The sequence below is a fragment of the Macrobrachium rosenbergii genome, chromosome 6, assembly GCF_040412425.1.
Source record: "Macrobrachium rosenbergii isolate ZJJX-2024 chromosome 6, ASM4041242v1, whole genome shotgun sequence".
Lineage (NCBI taxonomy): Eukaryota > Metazoa > Arthropoda > Malacostraca > Decapoda > Palaemonidae > Macrobrachium > Macrobrachium rosenbergii.
This window is the reverse complement of record NC_089746.1, coordinates 19882711-19904570: the sequence shown is the minus strand read 5'-3', so window position 1 is coordinate 19904570 and position 21860 is coordinate 19882711. Positions and strand designations below refer to the sequence as shown.

Sequence of the window (21860 nt, the reverse complement as noted above, 5' to 3'; positions counted from 1 at the left end):
GCAAAATTCATGAGCACGTGGACTCGCTTATAGTTACATAAAATTACTTTGCACTCACAACTGCTTTGAAATGGAATATCTCATTTCTTCTCAGTAAACAGGAATCCACATAATTATAAATTTACAGCCCAAAGACTCATTTTACTGTGTAAGTGCAAGCTTATAATTCGGGAACATCTTCCTCACCTTCCTGAAAGCACCAGAGAGAGTGAGTCAACCCTCGTTATCTTCTCTTGAGCGTAAATCTCCTGAAACTTGACATATCGAATGAGCTTCATGCAGTTTATGACTCGCTTGAACTGGTGTCTTGATACCTTTAGTGGCTGGAAGAGGCTTCTGTACACCTGAAAGGAAAGGAAAAAGTAATTATATGAATGATCGAGAGATGTGAAGATTTTGAAGGATGAAGAATAGAATGAAGCTATAAAACTAAAATGAAGAAGACCACAATAAAGGCCCAATAGAATCCAAGTTCCAACTTTCTTGAAAGGATGAGAATGAGGCTGGTGATGGAATGGTCCATTTCATAATACAGTAACACCTCAACTTCATGGACCTCTGTGCTTCCAGGTACGTTATCATCATTATTTTTACCCTGCTATTTTAGATGTGATATATTTTTCAATGAATATCTTGAATCTCTTGAACATCCAAGTTATTAACATTAAATGAATTCAATAAATTAATTAAAACCACTAACATCTACCTTCACATTCAATTGGCAGTACACTCGGAAAGAATATCACTGAAGCCAATGAAACAATTTACCCGTCAACATATCATTTGTCGAAAGATGGTGAAAGCTGATATATTCTAACGATAAACTGGTAAGTCCGTAAATATAGATCACACTCTTCATGGAGAGTCGACAAGTATCTTTAACTATTTTATAAAGGAATGCATATTAACCTTACCTAACACTTAAAAACACTGGTTACATTCTACAGACAATATATATATATATATATATATATATATATATATATATATATATATATATATATATATATATATATATATATATATATATATACATACACACACACACACACATATACTGTATATATATATATATATATATATATATATATATATATATATATATATATATATATATAAAGCACACACACACAACCTGGCAGATATACACCTCATAAATATCAGGAAAAAATGTCAGAGTAGAATACTTTGAAAATGATAAAATATTGCAATTCCATTTGTGGAAAATTTGCCTTCTGTCTAAAGATCAGAATATCAGAACAAGTTCATAGTACTAAGTCATTTCACATATTTTGGATTACAGCTATTCACTTGATGATTATCAATTACCTGTTTTTTAAAGTAACGTTAGTTTACGTAAATAAATAAATCGATCTTAAGACCTGAATTTATCAACATAAAGTGAGATTTGTTTGAATCTGGCTGGCTAGAGAAAATACAATATCGATGGAACTGAATAGAGCTAAAAACTATATGGTGATATTGGCATATAAGTCAACGAAAGTCAGACAAAGCCAGTAATTATTCGCCTCTTTATGTCTGTCTGAAATGAACAATTTCGCTTGAAATATTTAGTATCAGGTTCTCAACAACGTTAACAAAGAATTTAGCAGAATGGAAAGAGACATAAAAGTTTATTTTCCTCTTTTGCATCAAGGTGATTTTCCAAAACGCAGGTGGCCGAAAATCATTAAGTAAACTAATGTTTAACGACGAAAAAACTTAAAATGCTTCAATCTTGCTCAAACATCAATTTAAGCAAAGCGTTTATATTATCATACACAGCGTAAAACTTCCTCGCACGACACTTCTTTCAAAGCGCACTAGTATGACAGGAATGGTCATTAAGCGACCCAATTTAAAGTATACGAGGAAAACAGGATGCGTCAGACCAATGGAGTTTATTGGGCACGGGAGGATTCTCATTAGGAAATACAGACTATTACAGTAATCTCTTATTATTATTTCTGATTAGCCAATTATCTCCGGGATCTCGACCAACTGCGTCTCTTAGTGGTTACTCATTTCGCTCCCCTCTACTCCGATTTCCTCATCACGTAGCCCGGGATGCAGCTCTGTGTGAGTCCCTGCGAACATCTGCATCCTCGGTTTTTTCTTTAGGCGGCAACCAACACGCATGTGCAATCCTCCTGCGCTGGATAAGAATTATGCTTCAGTGGGGAGGGGGTTGTACTATTTGTGTGTGTTAAAAATACAAAATTGACAACAACACTAAAATATCGAGTAGAAATATGAATCGTTTCCGTATACAGACGAAAACTTTACAGTTTGCCTATTTTACTCATCTGTAAATTTCCACACAGTGAGGCTATTTGCAGCCCACACACAATACTCTAATGGTTATAGCACTCACAACACCAGTCCCTCTATTCACCTAGAAAGTGAATTAGGTACCTGGTTGCTAACAGACTTTGGTGAATCGAAGCCAGACTGGAGCACGTCACTGGAATAGTAACCCCTTCTTAAAAATGTTTCACCTGAGGTGAAAAGAGCGTAGGTGTATGTATGCATGTATGTACTTGTATAATATATATATATATATATATATATATATATATATATATATATATATATATATATATATATATATATATATATATATATATATATATGAGGTGGCATGCAACCTTGGTATTTACTCGTGAATAAATATTCAAGATCTACGACAAAGTTAAAGGGAGGATATACAATCTTTAATGTAGAACCCAATTACATCTAAGAAAAACAACAGAGAAACAAATGAAAATGATGCGTTAGTTCAGGCGAAATAGGTTTATCGTACCACACATTAGAAACAGCATCCACACAAGTTGCTGCCAATACTGATTTATCGGGTGCTGAGAAATAGAAAGGGGAAAAGGACAGACAAAGTCTACGGTAAAATGATTCCACATTTCATTACTTTCATATCGGACAAATTTCGGTTAAACTGATTGAAATCAGAACTTCGGACACAACCATTTATGAACTTTTAGAAACTCCATTGAAATCATTTTTTCTGATATCTCCCACGGTGATGGCAATCGTCAAGCAAATTAAACAACCAGCTGAAATTACAATTCTGAAATTATAATGAACATAAAACATCACAACTAAATTGCAAAAAACGGGCAACAGAGCTGTAAATATCACAGGTCTTCCAGAACGTTATCAGCGAAAAAGCATTAAATTTATATATTCAAATGCCTACCTAAAGGAAATCCAGAAAAAAAAGTTCAATTTGATTCGGATACCCCCCCCCATAAGTACAGGAAGGGACTTCTTAAGGAGACATGAAATACTGGGGTAACAGCAGAGCTGTTCACTCAAGAATGTGAACAGGACTAAGGAGGGATTCAAATGGTTGAATTAAATGTTCACAATACGAGCAAAATATTTATGTTTAAAATACAAGCAAATGGCACACTGTCCAAGAAATTGTGGCAGCACAGTCCACTCTCTCTCTCTCTCCCCATTCACTTTCACCACTTATGGGCTGTTCTGCTGTGTAAGACCTAGTGTTTCTGCTAACAAACACTCTCCCACAATTTCAAACATTTTCCAAATAAAAATGGTAAACATATCGCTACAACAGGCTTTTCCTTCAGTAGCCTCATATTCTCGGCACCAGGGCCAGAAGTTGTCATGGAAAAGGGTGTAAGACTAGCGACCTCACCCATAAAGGCTTGCTGGAAGCCGTAAGGCTCTACCCTATTGGCGCCACTCCTTTGGCGTATCGAAATATATAAAAGTGAAAATAAAACAAAATAAAAATGATGGCCATCTGGCTGTGTTCCGGAAATCATTACCGTAGAGTGAGGAGTATTTCCACAAGGAAGTAATCAGAACAAACGCCTTTACCGAAGGGGCCTAAATTACCCGAGATTACCTCAGAGGAAGGAAGAGAGGAAAAAGATTTGTCCTTAAACGAAGCGATATTGCCTCAATTTAGCCCAATTTCTCTCAAAACGAGCACACTGGAGTGGCATCAACCATTAAACAGTGGTGTTCATGGTTAAGGATAAATTTCTTTGGTGTCATATAATAGTAGTATGGACGACTAAATGTGTCCATATTACTAAAGAAAAGTCAGCTAGTTCTAACCTTGAAAATCAAGCTCACTTTTACTATTGGAAATAGTTATCATAGTTGTACACTAAAAAATACAAGTAACTTCCACTTTTACCCTAAGGTATACCGCCAGCTGATTTCATTTCATTAAAAAATAAAACTAGACAACCGGTAAAAGTGAAGAGAGAGAGAGAGAGAGAGGGAGAGAGAGAGAGACTTCCCTTTTCTGGAGCCAAGCCTCCCTCATCTTTCTGACATCGTCGTATCCACTATAAGGACTTCATTGGACACAACCCATTCTTTGACGAGTGCTTCCTCCTCTGGGGATGTGTGTCTAGCTAGCATTTCCTCGTTGAAAACGAGAGAGAGAGAGAGAGAGAGAGAGAGAGAGAGAGAGAGAGAGAGAGAGAGAGAGGGGGGGTTAAGCTTCCTAATTTCGAATGTAACTGCTATGCGCATCTAAACACTGCCGTTCAATGCATCGACCTGACTAAAGGGGTAGGCTGGACCAACTTCATTTGTTCTTGAATCTTTTTCTTTTATTTTATTTTTCGTTATTCCAGTCTTTGAAAAGCGTTCTAATTCTTCAAAGCTGTTTCTAGGTAGCGGTCTATTGTCCTTATCTTGGTGATCTTAAAAAACAAAATACTTCAGACTACATAGGTAAATTATTGAACAATAAATTAGATAATTAATTCTGGGAAAGCAATAATATTAAAATCATTTCGATACCAAGAAATCAATATAAAATCTGGACAATGTGATCGTAAGAGGAACCTAAATTCAAGAGACTGAGAGCAAAAATATTAAAAGTCGATTCCAACAATTTTCAGCCCAGGAACCATTCCTCGTTAACTTAAGAAAGTGACTCGGTTTGCCAGGAACAAAATCTTGCAAGCAAACCGATCAGTATTAACATTATAGAAAGTAGCTCTAGATAGTACTAAACATACTTCAGAAAAATCATCAAATCACTCAATACAAAACTTCCTGGCAAACAGGAGACTTCTAAATTGTTCTACACGTTTCACATTCTCGAAAAGCAGGCTTCTTTTTGAAACACCGAACTGAAGAATTTCTTAACAAGAGGTGACACGGAAATCAAAGTATATTCTGCATTATATAACTCTTCTTTTTCCTTTCCTCTTTTCCCTTACACTTTTACCATGTTACAGTTATCCTTCGTGGCTGATGATTCCTGAGACCAAGTTTGTCAAAGGGTACCAGCGCCTGCTGGTGTTAAAAAGAGCGTGGGGCTAACAACCTCACTCCTAAAGGCTTGCTGAGAAACTCGAGGACTACCCTTCTGACCTCACCCGCTCATAAATGAAAAATGGCGTAAGGTGAAATGTTTTACTGAAGTCCCACGACATTTCTTTAGATATTTCCCCGGTCTTTGCTACCGCTCGTAGGCCTATACTCTTGGCCCTCCCCAGTTACGATTTTCCTTAGCCGTTACCTAACCGAAAAGATGGCGCACAGTTACTAATGGACCACACATCACTATCAGCATTAAGGTTGTGAAAATCTCAAACTAAAACCCACAAGGATTATTCAATATCCATTGATACGTACAATGCATTATAAGAGAATATAAGCAAAGAATCAAATGATCAGGCTTATGTAACTCTAAAGCTAATATGCATACACAACATACATCTGGAAAAAATCACCATGCTACTGGCGTAGAAAAATGGTCAAAAATTATAGAAAAAAGTGTTATCATAATACGCTTATGGAAGGCATACGTATCAAATCCATAAAATTAATTATAGTGTAAGGACGACGGGGAAAATAGTACCCCTAGTTAATATAGGTACAAATGATGAACATAAGACGTTAATCTAATGCAATGTGTGTGTGTGTGTGTGTGTGTGTATGTGTGTGTGTGTGTGTGTGAGAGAGAGAGAGAGAGAGAGAGAGAGAGAGAGAGAGAGAGAGAGAGAGAGAGAGAGAGAGATCAGCAGGCCATGGGGAAGAGAGAACCTGAACAACGTATTGATTGGAATTCCGGCGTCGCCGAGAGAGGACTGGGAACAAAGATCCCATAAAAAAAGGCGTAACATTTGAAGGACGTCTGGATAAACGTAGGGTAATAAGAAAACATTTCTTAAAGAGCCTCCCCCCGCAAAAAAAAAAAAAAAACATTCTACGGACGGAGGCAAACAATGACACCCGTGGGAACTCGCCCGCGGATCGATGTCGTAAATAGACTACCATTTCAAAAATTCAGCAACTTAAAAGAGGAACGGTGCCAAGTCTCTGCGCTGTGTATGGTAGGCAAAATTCTGGGAAATTTTTCCATATGTCAATATTTCGAATCACTTTTTTTTTTCCAATGCTATTGGCTTTGGCTTTTATTATTATTATTATTATTATTATTATTATTATTATTATTATTATTATTATTAAATCAACAGTACTCTCTGTTTATACGAAACAAAAATTCGTTATACAAGGTAATTAATTCAATCGATTCCAATCTAACACCTAGGTGCACACCGCGTTAAAGAAATCCAATTGCTAATTTTTTTCAATATCTGTAGTCCAATATTGGGCAGCAAGTTGAAAACGAGACTAAAACACATTAAGATCTTAAATATTAAATTTATATCCATATAAGAGGCTTCGGAATATCTTCGAACAGATTTCGAAAAAGGGGAACAAGACAATATTTACATAAATACCTAATTATACTGTTCTTGCATCTTTGCCACTGAATAAGAGGTAGGTACACACACGCACGCACGCACACACACACACATATATATTTTATATAAAAATATACCTATAATTTATAAATACATACACATATACATGCTTACATACACATATCTTACGCCTTTCTATCTAAAGGCTCCAGTAGGCGTTTAGACTTCAAAGTTCTTCGCAAGTCTTTTGGGGGTATGGTTGCTGGCTGCAAGCCTTTCTCCGCCCTAGCTGCAAACACCACAAATGATTAACTAACAATTGCATAGTACACTGTTAAACAGGGGACCACTGGTATTCAACATATGTACACTGAGGTACTCATACGAAGGGCTGAGGCGAGAAAAGGAAGCATTTTACTGTTATTCCGAAGATGAACCCTATTCATATGGAACAAGCTCACAAGGGAGCCACTGATTTGAAATTCAAGCTTCCAAAGAACAGTATAGAATCCAGCGGAACCTGAAAAATACAAATTTTCATCCCGAGTAAACACAGTAGACACGAGGGGCATAAAACGATGTCTTCCTTCGGACAAATTGATATTTACTTCCCTGAGTTATATAAAATAAGAAAGGCGAAGGTTCTCCATGATTTGACTACAAGCCTTCCTAGCGTTCTCCAGCTTCTACTACAAATTGGAATTGAACTGAACTGTTGTGTACAGAATTACTCATATAAATGCTAAATCAAAAGCACAATACGAGGAACGCTGAACTTAAGGTGATAGATTTTGCCTTAAAACAAGTACAAGAAGCGCCGAAGTTTCTTCGGCGCAATCGAGTTTTCTATACACCGTATATTGCTGTATGAACCGCAGCCCATGAAACTTTCAGCGACGGCCCGGTGGTGGCCTGTCCTATAGCGTTGCCAGACGCACGATCATGGCTAACTTTAACCTTAAATAAAATAAAAACTACTGAGGCTTGAGGGCTGCAATTTGGTATGTTTGATGATTGGAGGGTGGATGATCAACATAACAATTTGCAGCCCTCTAGCCTCAATAATTTTTAAGATCTGAAGGCGGACACAAAACTAAAACTGTATGTGACATATCCATCAGACTTTAGGAATCTGGTGAGAGCAGCAATGGATGACAGTAAGTTTTGAAGGGGCCAGAAAAAGACTGAGGTCATTCTCTTTCACTAACTATTCCATGGTCCATGTTACATGATCCATGAAATATACACTTGTATTGTGCATTTCTAACATCAATAGCGCGAGAGTATATTAAAAACACATTTTCGCTTCATTAACATTAATGACATAGAGACATAAAATATTATCATTCCACATTTTATGGTCGCCATAAAAGTGAGTTGTGAGGTGAGCTTAACAATCCCACAAAAGCCAATAATGAAACTGGAATAAAAAAAAAATAAAGCCATTCACTTTCCAACTCAGAGAAAACCAATGGGTTCCCAACGCCCCCACCAATTGGACCAACTCAGAGAAAACCAATGGGTTCCCCCCCCACCCCACCATTTGGATATCTTCATCATTGAAATTGTTATCACCGTCGTTACTATCACTAAAAGAACCTCTCTCCTTAGCTTTCAAACCTGAGACAGACTGTAACACGAAACGAAAGTTGTGGTTTTCTTCACTTTCTAAATCAACGAGGAGCCAAACCGCCAAAGCTCCCCGGCAGCCGCCACAAATGCAGCCAAAAGAAGCACAAGCACAGCCAGAGGTGGGCAATATCTTCGACGACCTTGAAAGCAAGCACGTAACCCTGACCCAGTTTTATATGTAACGTGACCCAATAGCCGAGATTCTCTCACAATTTTTTTTCCTGGCGGAAGACTGTAAACGTCATGGAGATTAATTTCTTAGCGCAAAGATGCTGTTTTACGTTCCTGACTAATAGGTCACGAATGACAAGAGTAAAATAGGAAGTGACGTTACGAAAGCACTTCTTAAGGCCACGAAACTATATTTTCGTCATGCACGAAGGGGGAAAGACAAGAAAAAGATGAAGGCCGTAACTTCTGTTCTTTTTTTCCACCTCTCGGCGAGACCAAACACTCCGGTGGAGGGTAAAAGCAAACAGAGCCCCTTTGAAGTGGTCCATCTCCTTTAAGGAATGCCTCCTCATACATTACTACAACAACAATATAATGTCGGAGATGAAAGACCTTCCCTCGCCCTTCTCCGCCTCCACCTCAACATCCTTTCGCTCAGCCTCCCACCTCCTCCACTCTCACGACGAGGAGATTCCCCCAACATTCTCCCGGGGCATTTCTTCCTTTTGGTAATTCCCACCCCCAGACCCCATCTCTCTCTCTCTCTCTCTCTCTCTCTCTCTCTCTCTCTCTCTCTCTCTGCCATCATCTGTTCATTGGGTCAATGAAAATGCAGCGGGGATTCTAAGAGTCACCGACCTCAGGGAAGACGGGAAATGGTAAAATGGAAGGTGAAGAATGCAGGCAAAGGATTATAATCATGTTGGAGAGGAGGATATAACAAGTGTAAGAAAGACAGGACATGAAAAAATATGGCGTCTCTATGACAACAAGATGAAGGGATGAGGTGGTGAGAGGAAGAAAAAAATAGAGGAGAAATCGCTGCACCAGCAGATACCTCAGCACAAGATCCCAGGAGACGGACAAAAATGGGGATGCCATTTGACAGTACATTAAATTCAGTATCAAGCAGTTTTCCAATGCAGTTTTCTTTTATAAAAAGTGTATGATAAATTAAACATTGAATCATCACTCAATATGTTTAATTTATCTTACACTTCAGTAAACAGACAAGACTCAAAAGACAGTCGAACATAGACCAAACAAAGAAGACACTGAGAAGACCGGAATGAATAATTAAAAATGCAACAAATAAACACAAAGATAAAAAAGACAAAAATTCAAAAACAGGTCAAGTTCTACAAATTAAATACTTCATATTACATTATTATTAAAATGGCTTAACCAGATCACTGAGCTGATTTAAAAATGCCTCATAAACTAATGTTGCGAGGACTGGCACGAATGCATAAAAACGGAAAGTGGGCACCGAGTCAAGCCTGTTACAACATACGAAATATAAACATAGCAAATGATAATGGGAACGATAAGACAGCACATCAACTCATCAGTGGGCAAGAATTCAATACAAAGAAAGACACACAAGAGAAAGACACGTCTTCATTATTTTTTATAGCTACCCGTGTACTTGTGGGAAGCTGTAATGTAAGTATTATTACCTAACCTTATATGAAGATTGTCACTGATATGGAGTTCGTTCCTTCCATTAAAATGCCATAGGAAAAATATCAGCATCAAAGCTCCTTATTGGAAATATAATGAAAAATACTATATTAGTAACAAGACTTAACCGTAAATACAAAATCTCATTCGCAGTATAGGAGACGTTTTTCTTTTCTTATGAAGTCTGCTATTTCATTTCACTGCAGCAAACGTCGAATTACGTTAACCATTCATGCAATATATTGTTCAATAACTGTCATGTTTAACGCCAAGTAATAAATGTTCCGAATCACTCACGTCAAACACTGACTTGTGCTGAATCGAACGACCATGTCACTTGTCATGCAAACGCATTCCGTCGGAATATTAGGTCAAAGCCAGCAATTCAAAACATAATTTGTTTGATTACTTATAATTTTCCCGCAAAACAGAGTAATATAACTATGCCGATAAGTGAATCACCGTCATATTTTCTCAGAATATTACGATTTGCCTTATATAGGTCACAAAAAAATAGCAGAATAGAAAAATGATAAATCACATTCGTGTCAGAGTTATGTGAATGATGATTTCACATATATATACTTCTATTCCCCTTCGAAGTGTTAACTTGCCGGTTCTTTCGCCATGAAGTTGCTTCATATATTTACATATACTGTACATTAACGAGTCTCAATCCAGTTTAAACAAATATCGAATTATAATTATAATTACTTGTTACAAAATTACATCGAAGTTTTATTAAAACCTCGTAACTAATAATGATCAAAGTGAAAACTTCATTTTTGTCTTTTAAAACTGAAAACCACAATTCATCATCGACCGAACCAAATTCGAGACTATGAAGTTCCTTTGCAGCCAGTTTAAGCTAACAAGGGTCTCAAAACTGGAGTGGTTTACTGGAGTCGTACCCGATTAAAAAATGAAGAGGGTCCAGTCTAAATGATACACAATAGTTCATCATAAAAAATGGCACTACATAAAAAGATTAGTACCGAACTGACAACCTCTGCAGAAGCGTTTTCATCATGTTACTTAAATATTTTCTCCTGAAGTTCCGATGAAGTTCTATTTAAAAAAATTCAATACTATATTTTTTCCTCTTCAACGAGGCGTTGACTGGAACGAGACGTTACTAACAGAAGAGAAAATTTCTCTGCTTTGCTTACTAAATATGGTATGTCTTCGGATTACTAAAGTATTTTAAAAAAGATTTTTTACTGAAAAAAAGATGTACATATCAACTCCTATGTAATGACTCCATAAACGGTGTCAATTTTGAATCAAGTAGTACAGTACTTTGCGTACATATTCTTATGTATATATTTTCTACTTCTATCAAGGCAAATGCAGTACCTTTTACCAAGTAATCTTGTTACATGATTGGCAAGCTGCATATGAACATCAGAAAATGAAAACTTAAGTAAACAGACTGAAAGACGGTCAGCACAAACTGACATGTAATGAGTCTATAAACATTAAAACAAGAACATGATAAAAAAAAACATAATTAAAGTATTGTTATAATGACAGGAAGAAACATCTGAAAACAAATATGATGAGACTATTAACTAATTGTGAAAATGCATGAAAAAATAACCGATTAAGATAAAACTTCTGCCAAGGATAGAGCGACTGCAGACTTGTATCCACTATGTGAGGAACAGCAAGTAAGACATACTTAAAGCTAGATTTCTAGAAGCATCTAGGATAAAAATCATACACAATGTAAGAAAGTGAAGCTTACTTATAAAAACAGGAGAGCAGCTAAAAAATCTAATTAAAGATCTTTACTCACAAAAATTCCGTACTTATTTCTGACGGATTTCGTAATATCCCTTCAAAAGAACAATACAAAAAACTACGAGACAGCAGCAAACTCACACTCCAAACGTAATATAACATTCTGAGCGGCATTTAGGGCTAAGGAATCTCTCTTAATCCCACGGCCACCGGAGCAAACCGGCCAAGAGGAGAGGCGGTAAGAGAGACCATAATTCCTCTTCAGAGGAAGAGGAAGAAGAAGAAGAAGACCAGGAAGAACAACAGAGTAATGCTCATGAAAAAGCGGCAAAATTGCCTCTCTCTCTCTCTCTCTCTCTCTCTCTCTCTCTCTCTCTCTCTCTCTCAGTGCAACACATAATGTCTACGTGATTCCCTGAACATTCCCCTCACGTTTAATGAGATATCCCAACTACAGCTGATTCCCACGCTATATGACTTTCTCATTATCCGTCTTCTTGCCCCTTATCTATTAAGCATAGCACTGTAGCCTTTCTCTCTCTCTCTGCCAGTGGGCAAGAATATCTATGCCTTCACGCGCAAATACCACTTCACACACACACACACACATATATATACATATATATACAAAGAAGGCTGATGGGAAACAGCAACCCCACATTGATAAGGGTTAAGCTGAAGACAGAGAAGCAGAAGAAAAAATACCTCAGAGAATGAGACCTAAAAATTAGATAAAAAAAATTATATATATATATATATATATATATATATATATATATATATATATATACATATACATATACATACACATATATACACACAATGTACATACCTAGAACTCAACTCTAAGACATCGAAGCCAATGGGTTCCCAAATGACAGTTTGGGAATCTCTGATTTGATGGGCTCTATAGTGACTAATGATTCCAGCCCTTACCATCATTAGGTTTCCTATTGATTCTACCAGACACTTGTCTTTTAAATTTCGCTTCACCTCCCTCATTCACCGAATTCCTCCGTAACTCGAAACTTCTCTTTGCTGCTCTACCTTAGGAATTTAAGGTTCTCTAACTGTCATTCACAATTTTGTATCCCGCGAGAGCCTTAATGTACCTCACTACATATGCTTCTTTACATGAACTCTGTCATTCATGATTTGATTGATTGGAAAAACGTTTATCTTATAATTTCAGACGTTCTTCCTCATTTTCTTCCAGACGGATTAATGTAGAGGAGTTTAGCATTCTTTGTATTCATAGCAATTCTCGCCGTAAAGAGGACTTATCTACTTAGCACTAGCAACGAATTTCTTTTTGGACGTCTTAATGAAACATTTTCGGTTATATTATTATGAACTATACTGTAGTGACTTTTTCCGGTATCTTTTGCATGTGTTCATAAAAGAACACGACCTAAGAGTCATACTTTTAGAAAATTTCCTTACTTCTTTACCTCATTGGCCTAAATCTTTGGTTCCTTACCAAACGAACTCGTAAGCCTTAACCTTCCATCCTTTAGGTAACAAACTTGTCAATTTTTAAACGATAATTTTGAATTTTGTTTATTTAGCATATTTTATACACCAGCGTAACAACTGGAGCTTCGAAAATTCTTAAAAGGTTACTGTAATTTTATCACTACGTTTTAAATCCTCAACATCTGAGGTTTTTTGTTATCCTTCATACGTATCATCATACGTTTAAAAGGCACCTTCTTACACTGAATCAACACAAATTCAACACGAGCATTATAAACACTGTACAATAGTAAAAAAAAAAAAAAAGCCTCGACAGATACAATTCATACAGCAACAGGCAGCTCCACATCAAACGCATCCCGATATGATGGAGCGAGAGATAATGACGAGGACTCCGAATGCGTCATCAAAGCCACCAGCAAACATCACAAATCCCTCGTGGTTAATTTTGGAGATTGGCGCTGAGCTTCCTCCCGCTCTCGTACGGATATCTAAACTTCTACAAATGAACGCCGGACTAGTTAGTCCTGGGGCATCGTGAGGCATGGAGAAAGGTTACTGTTTCTCTGTACACACATGTCCGTGCCTCTCTCTCTCTCTCTCTCTCTCTCATGTCCTCTCTCTCTCTCTCTCTCTCTCTCTCTCTCTCTCTCAAGTTAATATTCCGTTCTGTCTTTGACCGAGAGATTGATCCCAATTTGTACTAAATATTCTATTATCTTAGCGAATTTCACATATTGTGTTTACATAAACATCTCACAAATGCACAATTTACATATTTACACACGTTTATAAACATACACACACACCCATATACATATATACATACATACATACATACATTCATACATACATCTACTTTACATACTTGGAAAAAGTGTCAATACCAGTTTGGGAACGAAAATATATATCACTATGGCATGAAGGTTATCTTTACAAATAAATGCTCCCGCATGAATGAATTTTAGTTTATAACAAATATGTATATGTATGTGTGTATATTCACATGTATATATAATATATATATGTATACATGCATATAATATGTATATATATAAATATAAATATACATATATATATAATATATATATTTATATATATATATATATTTATATATACATACATACATATATATATATATATATATATATATATATATATATATATATATATATATATATATATATATATATATATATATATATATATATATATATATATATATATATATATATATATATAAAGGCATGGTGGGAACGTATCCAGTGCTTCAACGGGAAATCTCCTTCCCTCTTTCAGAATACAAATAAACGAGGAGAGTACAAGCTACATGTTTCTTCTTCAATTTATTATGTGGGATTTGTTTTGTTTAAGCATAAACCCTTTACTTTAAAGACAAGCTTACTTCACAACCTTACAAATTTTGTATACATGTATACATTATATACATATACATATACATACATATATATATATATATATATATATATATATATATACATCCATCCATACATATACATTCATTACATACAAACATACGTACACGTTTTCCCTTTTGAAGGGGATAGCGCCAAAGGATAAAGCCTTCCAGTTTCTCATTAAGTCTTTATGAATTTAGTTGCGAATCTCACTTTCTTTTTCGTGACCCCGCCAGACGCTACTGTCTGTAATAGTTGAGCGATCTATGTCCCAAGCAATCATGAACTGGGCGTTGCAACACCCTGCCTCCATGCCCACTTTGACTGCACCTTGCAAAGGTGGACGGTGGGGTCGCCACATCCATTGGCAACTGAAAGATGTATATAATTGACAGTGATGTTCCTTTCTTTTTATGGACCCTGACTACTTACAAAACCTTCGGTAATATTAGAATTCCTAAAACTCTTTCGTTATTAGTCAATTCGTTTTCTTCTTATCTTGAAAATCCACAAACTGGAAAGCAAATATATTTAAGAAATCCACATACCGTATGTTCCCTCTTCAGTATGGAGAAACTGTATGTGGATTTATTAAATAGATTTGTTCTCTAATTTTACTGAGAAGATAGGACTCCTTACATTCACGTTATCAACAGTGGAACAAGTAATCCCCTCCACCACATGAAGACAACATAAAGACTTGGAGATAAAGAAATTAAAAGGACTGTTCCTTTACTGGTATCACAAAAGTGCGACACAAAGGAATTTCCTTCTGGATTTGTGTATAGAGTGACAAAAAGTACAACGATTCTTCTCCAAGGCAGATAAGAAATAGAAGAAGTCTTTTTCTTTCCTACATGGAAATAACGAAGCCAAGAGGAAGGTTTTCTTTACCCAATCAAGATACTGGAACAAAGAGGAATAGCTCTTCATCTAGTTCAATTGGTGAAGTAAAAGGAAGGCCCTCCTTTCCGCAGAAGACTGGAAAGCGAGATGTATAAAATTGGGAGTACAGATACTGGCAATGGCTATGATATCAAATCTCTTTCAGGCCTGCTAACATTCATATGGCTTAGAGCTGAATGATGTCAAGCCATGGCAGTTCTTGTTTACTAGTTTTTTTTTTATACAAAGTTTTTATGTTGATATTAATCATGTGAGAAAACCCGAACAATACTTGGACAAAGCCACATACAAAGTTCAATATAAAATATATATTTCAAATTTCGCTTTAAGATACAGGTAAAATATTACACGAGCACAAAAATAACACACACACACACATATATACTGTATACACAATGTACAGTATATGACAGAGAGACGAAGCTCAAAGTTCAGTCCCAGTGTAACTTCTCTTAAATTTTGCCCAACCAAAACTTAGCTCATAAGAGACTAGTTTCTTTCCTTTGGTTTTTTCTTTCATCGATTTTGTGAGTTTCTTCCAAGGTTAATCGCTGCTAATGTTGCACGTTTTTATTCCCTCTGCTGTTAAGCTACATCATCATTCCTCAAAAAAAAAGAGCTAAATACAAAACCAAAGTCGGTATATAGAAAGATCACATGATAGTAAAAATGCCAAAATAAACAATGAGCATTGTGATAATGAATCTCACAGTAGGTATCAAATGCTCTTTGAAAATTTCAGCAAAGTATTTAGTGCGGAGGACGACGGGGCTGGCAACATAAAAGCTCTTACATACCCCTGGCCTGAAAATGAAAATAGAGACATGAAAATGTGTTGGTCCTGACCCCGGCGCATGGAAGGGAGCCGCCTCTTGAAAGACAGAAGATTGTTGAAATGGAGAGACCATGTAAGCAGAGAAAGAATTCCAGTGAGGCAAGGTAGCGGAAAGGAAGAGACTAAGAATTAACTTGCCAAGAACAACTCTGTCCCTCGGTAAAAAGAAAAAAAAAATAGATTACGTTAATTTATGCAAAATTCAAATACATGATGGACAGGGTTACCAAATCCACGAGATACATTTTGCCACAAAGTGTGTGTGTGTGTATGTATATGTGTATATATATATATATATATATATATATATATATATATATATATATATATATATATATATATATATATATATATATATATATATATTATATATATATATAAAATATATATATATATTTTCCATATATATATATATATATAAAAAAATGAAACCATAAAAAAATGAAAACAACCCAAATTTATAATTAAAAAGAATAAAAGCAAAGGTTTAAATTACTAGATAAAAGAGAAAAGGAAAAATTACACTGAAAAACATAACATTACATAATTAACAAAGCGTTAATTAACACAAAATATAACAAAGAAACCAAAGTGAATGCTAAAATAGAGCGCCACCATTCGCAGCCACACAGGATGAATACAATGGACGACAGACAATGAATTAATGAAGGAGTGAAATGAATTACTGACTAATTGAGAGAACAAGGTGACGTAATGACACTAGAGTGAGACAAAAGTCAGCTGAAATACTTCTCATTCATATCAAATTCTATTATCAATAACGTCAATAATAATTTTACACAGAGAAAACGAGAGGAATGAAGGGAATTGACAAAGATAAAAAATGTTAGATACAGGGGGAATCGTTTGTCATGATCAAAGATTATGTAGCTCTCTCTCTCTCTCTCTCTCTCTCTCTCTCTCTCTCTCTCTCTCTCTCTCTCTCTCTCTATATATATATATATATATATATATATATATATATATATATATGTATATATTATTATATATATACAGTATACATATATATGAAATATATAGATATAACATATATATGTATATGTATAATACATTTGTATATAAACAAGTATATATGCATATATTATATATATACACACACACACACACACACACACATATATATATATATATATATATATATATATATATATATATATATATATGTATATATATCATAAGCAAAGAATACTCTGGTAAATAACAAAGCTAAGCTATGCGTATCCGGTAGGAAATGAACCTTACCACTCGTATTAATGATGATGAAACGCAAGAAATAAGCTATATGTCAATAAAACCAAAAACTATTGACAAAATGAAGGCGTTACCGAAGTAGAATACAATTAACAAATGCACGACATTTATTGACACTTACGTAAATATAAAAATTCAATAACGTATAAAAAAACAACGATTAGCCAGAATGAAAGTATAAAATAAACATTAAAACGTGTACTGCATATAGAAGCAAATATTTCATCAAAAAGCTGTTACTGATAAACAAGTTATTAAATAAAACTATATGTTGCAACTGACAAATAAACAATGAACACCTGATGAACAGAATGAGGTCCAAAAAAATAGGACCTCCGAAGACATATCAGAAAAGTAAGATGAAAAAAACATACAATAAAGCCTTTTACAAAAAGACGGCATTTCCTCTACAGCTTCAGAGAACTAAGGACACTTCACCTGTACATTCTGCAAGGATTTCCAAGGGGCAATTTCATCTGTCACCTTTAAACGTTATATGCAACGCCGCTGAAGCCTTTACGATCCTGCCCCGAGCATATAAATGGTATGCGTCCTCTGGGGGTTCGGCGGTTTTTTTTCATACTCGTGCTTATGAAACGTCCTGATTTATGATTTATACGATTCCGTAATTTATGGTCTATGCTGCGCGTGTGTTTGTATTTTATTATATATATATATATATATATATATATATATATATATATATATATATATATATATATATATATATATATATATTTTATATATATATATATATATATATATATATATATATATATATATATATATATATATATATATATATATATATATACACATACATACACACACACATATATTATGTAAACCTGTCGAATTCAGATATATTTGCTAGAGCTGGAACAGACTCATCCCCACCATCGTAGCTAAGTGGGCAATCGGTTTTATTGCTTTTAGGCTAAAATATATATGTAGATTCTACTGGTCACTTTTTACCAGATACAAATGTAATTGTAATAGCCACAATGCCCTCTTAAACCTCTCGGATTCTTCGTGCTTTGTTGGATACGCTTGTCACTACAGAGCCTTAAGATACAAAAGTATTTCACTTCGCTTGAGAGAGAGAGAGAGAGAGAGAGAGAGAGAGAGAGAGAGAGAGAGAGAGAGAGAGAGAGTTAAGTGTACCTTAGAGTTACCAGACCACTGAGCTGATTAACAGTTCTCCTAGGGCTGGCCCGAAGGATTAGACTTATTTTACGTGGCTAAGAACCAATTGGTTACTAAGCAACGGGACCTACAGCTTATTGTGGAATCCGAGCCGCATTATAGCAAGAAATGAATTTCTCTATCACTAGAAATAAATTCCTGTAACTCTTCATCAGCCGGCCGGGGACTCGAACTCGGGCCTGGCGAGTGCCAGTCCACAGCTCTACCGACTCGCACAACGAAGAGCTTAGAGAGAGAGAGAGAGAGAGAGAGAGAGAGAGAGAGAGAGAGAGAGAGAGAGAGAGAGAGAGAGAGAGAGAGAGAGCTACTATTATAAATGGCACAACGTGGGATAAAAGTAGGGGGTGAATGGACAAATGCAAATGGTTTCTTTGTAGGCTGCAGGAAATGTAAAGGTTGATGCCTGCAGGTGACTCAGGGCTAACTGGTAATAATTAGGTTACACAGACGTGTGCAAAGTTTTGGCTGAAGTACTTACAAAAGGCGAAGGTTCACAAGGAACGCGGGGCAAGATTAAGGTTATGAAGGAAAATGGAAGCTAAGAAATGAATGTATTAATGGACATAAACAGGGATAAGGAAAGAAATGAGGTGATACAAGAATAAGGCGTTATTTTAAGAAAAACGGTAAAATGAGAACGGGATGGTAAAAGTAGACGAGACATGACGGGTATCGGGAGAAATGACGTTATGGAACAGTATTGAAAAAGAATGTAAATTCAGATTTAGAATAGGAGTGTTAAGCAACATGAAAAAAAAAACAGAATCGTGAGATGGTTATTTTATGAACAGCTGTAAAAATTAGATGAGGTCGAAGGGTAAGAATGAGAGGAAAGTTTGTGACATTCTTGTTCTTGCAATCATTCCACATCGATTCCCTAAACCTAAAAAAATAAAAATTATATCCAGACTGTAAGCACGTACATGTGTGTACGAACAGACATTAACTCGCTCTTCTGGCACACTGAGAAGCGTCCAGAGCAAAAGCTGAGTCATTTCTTGGTTCATCTGGCTAATCGCTCAAGGCAAGAACGAGCAAAGTACATCATCGTGATTAACCTCCTCTCTTTGTGCGCACTGGGCCAAAATTTCCCACTTTCCTACAAAGTGCAATAGATAAGAAAACTGACCCAGTGATTAAGCGGCCAAAAGTCCGTTAAAAATTGCAACTGAAACCTGAAAGTATCAGAAAATATTAACTGACTATAAAATCATGAGCATAGCCGCCAAATATAATGAAGAGCATATCTATAGGAAAAAGAAATGAAAAATAAAAACATAAAAAGGACTCGACAAACATTCCCTGAACTGCGTCATCTTTCCCAAAAGAAGAAGATAAAGAAGAAGCAACAGAAACGTATATGGGCATAACCCTCACCTCACAACCATACTCAGCCTATTTCCACAACCCTTTTCCCCCCTTTTTATCTCCAAACAGGGACCCTGCTATGAGGGCTGTCTCGTCAATAACAATTTCCAGTTCCTACTGTCCCGTAGGATCTACTCGCTGATCTTTCCAGGCTTGTTAACCGACAAAGAAACTACTGCCCCATAACGCCATTCTCTCTCCTTTTCTCTCGTTTTGTTTGCTGGTGGTTTTTTTTCATTGATATGTGTGTGAGAGAGAGAGAGAGAGAGAGAGAGAGAGAGAGAGAGAGAGAGAGAGAGAGAGAGAGAGAGAGGGAGGGGTAACAGGTGCCAAAAACGATAATAACTATTATATATATACATACACACACACACACACACACACACATATATATATATATATATATATATATATATATATATATATATATATATATATATATATATATATATATATATATATCACTATGAACGGAAGCAGGAGGATGGCAAACAGGAAAAATTTATCAGAGTAAGTTGCGCGAAAATTGCAAAGGTAACTGGAATAAACTGCACGGCTGTATACCTAGACTTTCAGGAAGATTATAATAGCACTGTATAAGACAGCACACAAGATATAAATAATGTGACAGGCAATTAAAACTTTATTTTGAGAGTTAAACTTTTATACGCATGTGCAGACAGGAGAGTGACTGGTTGGTGGTAAGTGTTTCTCAGACAAGGTTGCTTCATGTCCCCGTGTTTTATTTTTTTAATAATATAAAAATGGATGGAGAAACTAGAAACATGAGGAAAAGAAACGATAAACAAAATTTTCAAAGGATAAAAATTACGGACAATACCTTATTCGTTGGTAGGGCTAACATTTGCATCGAACAGTGACAGTTTGAGAGAAACTCTGGAGCCAGGTTACGACGCGGGCTTACTTGATTCAACAGAAGTCTAAGGCTTCTCATGAAGAGAAGAAAAAAATTATTATATTTCAATGCTTACAATGATAACACACGAGGATCAATGCCGTACGAAAACCGTAATATTGTGGAAACATCCAGACTCTTTCAGATTCTTTTATAAGCAAATGTATAAAAATAATGTAGGAGTTTCCCAGGTGAGTAATGAAACACGAAGTACAAATTCAAAAGCATTGCACTGGTCCACAATGAAAGGCACAAACTTGAAAGCTTTAGAACAGAAAGAAAGGGAAAACTTTGGATATCTCATACAAAGTTTTTAGAAGCAAATTTCCAAACCTCGATTTAAAGCGACCATGTAAAAAAAAAATGCGTCCAGATTTTTCATCATAAACATAAGTACGACAATGGAGAAAAGAGAATATAAAGTATAATAATATAAATGGAAGTGAAACTGCTTTAAATCAGCAAACAAAGAAGCCATTCGGCTTCGGACCCGTTCCCCAAATATTTTATTTTCGTTTCGCTCAATAAACTCAAAGACGGCCACAGAGGTAAAAACAAGACTCAAATGAAAAGTAAAAAAAAAAAAAATAAATCAACTATTATACGGAAATACAAGGAAATGTCAGATAAACACAGAAAATAAATAATTTCTGTTATTTAATTCAATCTGTTAATAAACCAGGACCCAAAGAATTCTCTATTTAAGCCACATACGTACAACTAGAGAGAGA

At 35.7% G+C, this 21860-nt stretch overlaps 1 protein-coding gene across 17 annotated transcripts in view; it reads right to left on the bottom strand.

The window, feature by feature from the left end:
* The window catches only part of LOC136839275 (popeye domain-containing protein 3-like), a 465954-nt gene that overhangs the window by 76710 nt on the left and 367384 nt on the right, over window positions 1–21860 (bottom strand). For all 17 annotated transcript variants that reach the window (XR_010853282.1, XR_010853283.1, XR_010853281.1 and 14 more), the window contains exon 3: window positions 187–344. Coding sequence is in view for 13 of the 17 variants with exons in the window: in XM_067105090.1 (XP_066961191.1) it covers window positions 187–344 (158 nt within the window). In the remaining 4 variants the exon portion in view is untranslated. The remainder of the gene's footprint in view (window positions 1–186; window positions 345–21860) is intronic.